We start from the raw sequence: 7,499 nt of genomic DNA, 5'->3' as shown, positions 1-7,499 counted from the left end.
ACGAAATAATTCTTTATTTGATACAAACTCGAATCATTAATGTTTTACAGCGGAAATGTAAAACATACAAAACATTGCTTCTACAGATGCAGCGGAAAAACATAATTTAAAACTGAGAATAACAGTCTTCTTCTTCACCATCCCCAAAACTGATTCTGCTCCTTTTCTTATAACCTTTCTTCATTGTTCTTATCTGAGATGTTATGGTGGGTGAGTGATATGGTTGTCACTCAGTAAGCGGGGGCGGGAATAACTCCCAGTTTTTGAAATCATTTTCATACAGAAACGTAATACGAAAAATATACAGAAATTCTTATTTTCATAACAGAAATCAGTATTCAGTATTCAGAAATCAGTATTCAGTAATCAGGAATCAGAAGTTTAACAAGTAAGCACTGACCACGTTCGTGAATTTCATGGCTAAACTGATATCAGTCCCCTAAATATTCTCTCCTCTAAGGGTGATGCCAGTAATCAGTAATGTTCAGAATATATATTCCTACCATTAGTTCACTCAATTTCAGTGCTTCAAAACCAGATATCAGAAATCAAGACTATACTTTGCTTTAAAACAGAAATCATCAAACGGTTTTCAAGATATCTATACATAAGCCCACTTACAGTAATTTGCTAAAAGTGTTTCGGTTGAAGTCTGAAATCTGCTTGTTCTTGCTACTAGTTTCTGCTGCTCGAAAATCAGCACTCTCTTAGCTCGAAAATTCAAGTGATAGTCTCAAGATTTGTGTAACCCATTTCAGAGGTCTGAGAGTGATATTTATAGACCAAATTATGACTGTTAGCCTCCCAATTAATGACCATAATCTGACATTAACAGCCTTTATTCCATGTTAAATGCTTCAGTTACAAGTCATGGGCTGAATTAGTAACCGTCTGCTGGAATTTCGTGATACTGCTGCTGGATTCTAATCTGCTGGAAAAATACCAGCTTCTGAAATAATAGCTTCTGCTGGAATTTTGCATTGCTGCTGGAATTTCGTGCTGTTGATGCTGCTGGATTTTATCTGTTGTCTGCTGCTAGGATTCCAATCTGCTGGAAAAATACCAGCTTTTAAAATATTAGCTTCTGCTTGAATTTTTTAGCTTCTGCTGAAATTTGCTAGCTGCCGCTATTGCTGAAATTTCAGGTTCTCACACATCTCAAATATATTATCACACAAGGGCTTGTGCTTTCAAATAACATATTTCTTCATGCTAGCTGCAGATGCTTTGAATCCCCTTCAAAGGCTCTTGTTTGATCTTCAAGATGTTGTAATTTTAGGCCCCAACAATGATATATATGTTAGACACAAAGAATATGACTGTTTGGAAAGTTTCTATACTGTTTCTGAAACTGCAACAGTAAAATTCGCCTTGCCAGACATTTTCTCGAGCTTAAATTGGTTGTTCAGCGGTTGAAACTGTTCAGCGGTTGAAAATCGATCAACGGTTGAAACTGGTAGCGGCTGAAAATTGGTAAGCGGTTGAAACTGGTCAGCGGTTGAAAACTGATCAGCGGTTGAAACTGAACTGGCCAGCAGCTCAATCTGGTGTGTTGAAATCAGCTTGATGATTTCAGTTTGTGCAAAATCAGTAGCTTCATCGTCATATATCATCATGTTAAGCTTCGATTCAAAGTTTGAATTTTGAAGATAATTTGTTGATCATTGTTATCTTTTCAACGTATACTGAATCGCTTCATTTAAATAAACGAGCTGAGAAATATGACCAAAACACTACAACTGCTCATACCCAACTGATTGCTGTTTTCGAGCAATCAGTTTGTTCATTCAACGAATAGTTTGGCCTAGATAAAATCCGATTTTGCCCAACTGACGTGAAATGCGACTTGTTTTAAATTGAGTTTTCTGATTGGTTAGACTAGCAGATTGTCATTTGAATCATCCAGTTGAGAGATATCATCAAAACATGAAGCTCGTCAGAAATTCAGTTTGTTTAAGCACAGTTTAATTTCATTCTTGTGTTAATAACTTCACACTTGAGTAAATATGTTAGAAATACAATAAAAAGTTTTGTTAACATAAATATAAAGGATAAATGAATCAAATCATATCGAATAATTAAAAAAAATGTAAGGTTCGAATTAGGTATATTTGAATTCGAGTTTGATTCGAAGCTCGAATATTTTTAGATTTTTCTGGCTCGATTTCTACTCAAACTGAAGTTTGAATTCGCGTTTGGCTCGAAATATTTGGACCTATTCACGAACTATTCAGACAAAAGTTCGATAATGAAAGTTCAAAAACTCAAAATGTATATATATTTAATATATAATAATATTGTATTAATATAATATCAAGGCTTAAGAACTATGGAACAAAATAATTTTGGTTTAAGTTCGGCTCAAAAAAATTTCGACCATGTCCGAGTTTGGCTTGAGTTCGATAACTTCAAATACGAATCAAATAATTATTGAGGTGGCTCGAAAGCTAGCGAACTAGCTGGATTTGTTTATACCCCTAAGTGCAACACAAAAAAAATTCAACGACCATATATATCAAAGTTAGTTTCTCTAAGGTTGCACTTGGATTCATGACTTTCATATCCATGGATTTCAAATGTCAAATGTATTTAGATAAGAAAGGCCATGAACTGCAAAATCCATCACTCGCATATATATTAGGAGTGTAAAAAAATCTAATCGAGAAGAATATTATTAAAAATCTAAGGTTCAAATTCGGTTCGAATTAAATATATTAGAGTTTGAGCTATATTTATATTTGAAGCTCGAAAATTTTAGACTTTTTGGCTCGCGTTCAACTGGAAATGAAGTTCCAATTTGCGTTAGGGTCGAAATGTTAGAACCTATCTGCGAGCTATTGTGACTATTGCTCGGATATTAAGATCAAAGAATGAAGGATCGAAATCTTGAAACGTCTGAAAAGCTCGAAACGAAAAGCTCAAAATGTATATATATTCAATATAATATTATATTAATCAAATATTAAGGCTCGCGAACTATCGAATAAAATAATTTTGGCTCGAGTTCGGTTCGAAAAAAGTTCGAACTGTTCGAATTCGGCTTGAGTTCAATAAATTCGAATACAAATCAAATATTTATCTAGACGACTGTAAAAGCTCGCAAATCAGTTCGATTTGTTTACACCCTAACGTATATAATGTTTCAAATTAATTACGATGAATTTCAAATTCACCAATATTGATATAATTTGAATTCATTCTACTTTGAGTAAATAAATTATGAAATGACCTATTATTTCATTGTTAATAATAAAACTATAATCGAAATATGTGAGATTTCAATTTAATCTCCCAAATGCCCTTTAGAAGTCTATCTCATAAAAAATACTAGTATTTTGGCACATATATTGTGTACGTAAAATAATTGATGTATGTGTGTGTGTGTCTATATATACACACACACACGTTAGTTAGAAATAAAAAAACTAATAATTGAATTATATTAATTAATAATTAAGGAACTAAAGCGCATTAGAATGATGAATAAATCATTCCATAAATATCTTACAGATATAAAACACCCAAATTGTGGGAGAGTGAAATTTATTACGATACAAAGAAGATAGACGACTTTTAGATATTACAAACACACACACGCACACGCACATATATATATAAATTGGTGATTAACTATAACAAATTAAGAGTAACAAGAAATTTAAACAAATCTACGTGCTTTTGCTACAAATATGCTTGGAATTGGTTAATTAATAGCGCCACAAGTCCTCCTTACGATCCCATTTGGTGCAAGTAATGGCTGAATCTCCCCCATCTTTATCATTGCAGCAGCGAAATCAGCAGCGAAAGCTCCTGGATTCCTGCTGTACTCGAGGACGATGCTGTTTGTTGACGCGGAAGTGAAAAGAACCTGATCGGATTGAAGAAGACCCTTTCTCTGTACCAAATTCCTGAAGTAGTTGTTATCGAATGAATTTGGTGTCACCAAATCAAGTGGAGCCAGATTGGTGTCACCACCTGTTTGAGGGCATTGGCGCCTTCGAGTGCTAGCAAAGCCAGGATCAATATCGGTTGCGTTGCTGTATATTCTTGACCGAAACAAAAAGCATTGGGCTTGGCCGAGTGTATGTGATCCTACAAGCATTAATATGTCATACTTCCGAAAGTCTAGTATATGCAGTATGTACATGAATGTACATAAAACTAGCTAGATCGTATACCTGACAGCGCAATCATGTCTCTTGTGTTAAGTCCCTTAACGGCGAAGGCGGAAATAAGGGTGTTGGCATCAGCAAAAGGACTGGGAAGATCGGTGTTTGCTTGAGCACGGTTTGCGGTGGTGGAGTCCTTTCTTCCGAGCTTCACATCCCACGTCGGACCACCAACCTGCATGCATGTATTTTCATTTCTTTTAAAAATTAAGCATGTATGAATTTGTTCTTTCGAAAACACTATTTACCTAGCTAGATGTAGTAACTATATATATTATATAGTTTATACGAGAAAGTATATTTATATATATATAAATTCTTACAGCAACTGAGGCATCACGTGCTGCTAAGGTGAGTATGTCCGCACATGAAACTACACCAGGACATATGCGCTCCACCTCACGCTTAGCGTCCTCTATGACGTTGTATCCTCTTGCAGAATTTATATTGGGAAAAGCTGTTTTCTCACTTTGAATAGAAGGCGTCTCATCTAGCAGAATCGATGCATCGCATCCCTGAACAAAACAATCGTGAAAGTGGAGCCGAATGAGTGAGGCCGCCATGCGACGCTCCGCCGATACTGCCCGTCTGACGGATGTTCGAATCGTAGCAAGTGCATTTGGGCATGTTTTGCTATAAAAAATTGTGGATAGTTGTGCTTCACAAGAAATGCTAGAGAGTAAAAACAAGATGGATGTAAGGGAAAAAAGAGTGCAAAATGAACTCGTAAAGCTACCCATTATTAGAAATAGAAATTTTAGATTTTTGATTGGATAAATTATTTATCCACTCAGATTAAGAATCAAAATATTGATTGCAATTGAGGTTGATGGAGATGATGGGTTTCTTGGCAACTATTTATAGGACAAATTAAAAGTAAAAAAATAAAATAAAAAGAATTATTGTTCACTGTTGACTTCTACCACGCGTATAAATACGTACCTGCCACACTTTTTTTTTTAAAAAAATTCCAGCCTTTTATATTCGCAATTGCACGTAAAAATTCAACTGATCCATCCCATTTGATTTGGTCGTTGTTCGAGGGAATTTAATTAGATTATGCAATCTAAATCATTGAAAAAATATATCTATGTCCGTATCTACGTGACTACGTCTCTCATATTAATTCATGCTGAAGTACTGATTTGAACAATAAAGGAATAATTTTTAGAAAATAAATAAATAAAAACTTTTATTTCAACCCTAGCTAGATTATCATCACTTAATATGAAAAAGAATACTCAAATCCATTTTATCTGAAGTATATCACTTGAATGAATAGGTCTATCATGAGATAGTCTCAAGGATCTTTAGGCAAAAAATTTGGTGGGACGGTCTCACGTGTTGTATTTTGTGAGACGGATATCTTATTTGGGTATCCATGAAAAAATATTATTTTTTATGCTAATAGTATTAGTTTTTATTGTGAATATCAGTGGGGTTGACTCGTCTCACAGATAAAGATTCGTAAGACCGTCTCACAAGAGACCTACTCAATCTTTATTCGTGAGATGATGAGTTAATCATGTATATATTTACATTAAAGGATACTCAAAAGTAATATTTTTTAATGAGTGATTTAAATACAATATTCGTCTCACAAAATTGACCTATGAGACTGTTTCACAAGAGTTTTTGTGTAATTTGAATTTAACCTTGGTAATGCGAAAATACATCCAAATATCGTGAAATAACTAATACAATTTACGTTACTAAGTACCAAGAATTCAGAAAATACATGCATGAGTGTGTATATAGAAACAACTTGCGGTGGAGGTAGGTGAAAGAAAAAACAATTAGGTTTAAGTTTTAAAATATTTATATTTTAGAATACTCAAATAGAATAGTCAAATAAACTTAAATTTTATCGAATTAAACCAAAATATACATTATTCAAAGTCTTTCAAATCCGTACATTTACTAATCATGATTTTATCCAAAAAATGTTATTTCTTGTTTCCAAGTGTTTATTCTTTAATCTCTCCATTACTTGTATACATTTGAACTTGAATTCGAATTCTAGTTTTGAGCTCCTTTATTATTTAATATCTCACCGGCTCGCAATATTATAATTAATATATGTTATAAACTTACCGATATATTCACAATAAAAAATAATACTCTTAATATAAGAAGTAATACTTTTCATGGATGACCCAAATAAAATATATGTTTCACAAAATACGATCTGTGACACCGTCTCACACAAATTTTTACCTAAAAATAAATACATGCCATTTGTGTCGTTCTATTAATATATTGACAAAAACTTGTGTGAGACGGTCTCACGAGTCGTATTTTGTGAGACGGATCTTTATTTGGATAATCAATGAAAAAGTATTACTTTTTATGCTAAGAGTATTACTTTTTATTGTGAATATGGGTAGGGTTGACCCGTCTCACAGATTAGTATCCGTGATACGGTCTCACATGAGACCTACTCTAATATATTTTGGGCTTTTTATGTCAGCGTTATGGGAAAAAATATATTAAAGTGAAAAAAAAAATACATAACCAAAATCTAAGATAATTTAATTTACCATTACGGTTTTGATAATTTGTCCTCTACTAAATTACTGTAATTAAAACAATTTATCTTATGCATGTTATTCAGTTTTTGACTTCATAGAAAAGTCAAATGCAAGTTGGCATATTACGTCATGAGATAATATTATTTTTCAAGTAGTTGAATAAAGAAACCAAGCTGTTATTTGACGTTTGATTTTCTTCTCTTATCGGCTGGGGAAACAGTCAAATGTCCATAACTTTCACGCAAATCCTCTTTTAGATTTACAGCTCGACTACAGCATTATTATATATAAGTTGTACTCAAAATTATAATTAATAATATACAATAAATCAATTATTTTTTTAAAAAAAATTACAATAAATCAATTAATTTTAAAAATAATTATTGTTTCTCACCATGATCTCCAACAAAATTAGACTGTAATAACTACAAGAAAAACATGGATCGGTCTCTGCTCCAAAATAGAGACAGATTAGCGACTGATTTGGATGGTATCAATAACATTGCTTGTTAATGGTGAGAGACCGGTACCATGAACCGGTAAATTAGTTACCATATTTATGTTGTCGGTCTCTAAAATAGAGATCGCATATTTTTTATGCGATTTCTACTTTTTTTACCGAATAATTAAAGTCAGTCTCTAATTTTGAGACCGATTCATAAGTCGATCGCTAAATGAGAGACCGAAGCCGTACAATCAATCTCTAAGTTTGAAACTGAATTTATTATATCAGTCTCTAAATTAGATATCGCTTTTCCGCTCATATCTTTTATTGCTGTTTACACAAATTCAAACAATC

At 33.1% G+C, this 7,499-nt stretch overlaps 1 protein-coding gene across 1 annotated transcript; it reads right to left on the bottom strand.

Annotated features, from left to right (window-relative positions):
* Positions 1-3,554: 3,554 nt before the first annotated feature.
* Positions 3,555-4,983, bottom strand: LOC140829867 (lignin-forming anionic peroxidase-like). Its single transcript, XM_073193147.1, has 3 exons — positions 4,493-4,983; positions 4,179-4,344; positions 3,555-4,092 (listed from the first exon to the last, which is right to left on the bottom strand). Exons 1-3 carry the CDS (start codon positions 4,907-4,909, stop codon positions 3,704-3,706), a joined length of 972 nt encoding a protein of 323 aa, XP_073049248.1. The 5' UTR covers positions 4,910-4,983; the 3' UTR covers positions 3,555-3,703.
* Positions 4,984-7,499: the final 2,516 nt, after the last annotated feature.

Source organism: Primulina eburnea, chromosome 4 (genome assembly GCF_022965805.1).
Source record: "Primulina eburnea isolate SZY01 chromosome 4, ASM2296580v1, whole genome shotgun sequence".
Classification (NCBI taxonomy): Eukaryota; Viridiplantae; Streptophyta; class Magnoliopsida; order Lamiales; family Gesneriaceae; genus Primulina; species Primulina eburnea.
This window is presented reverse-complemented; position numbering and strand designations above follow the sequence as displayed.

Coding starts and splice junctions, on each gene's coding strand:
- LOC140829867 (XM_073193147.1), bottom strand. CDS start 4,909: ATGGGTAGCTTTACGAGTTCATTTTGCACTCTTTTTTCCCTTACATCC. Junction 4,345..4,492: donor CACGTGATGCCTCAGTTGCT/GTAAGAATTTAT, acceptor ACATGCATGCAG/GTTGGTGGTCCGACGTGGGA. Junction 4,093..4,178: donor AGACATGATTGCGCTGTCAG/GTATACGATCTA, acceptor TAATGCTTGTAG/GATCACATACACTCGGCCAA.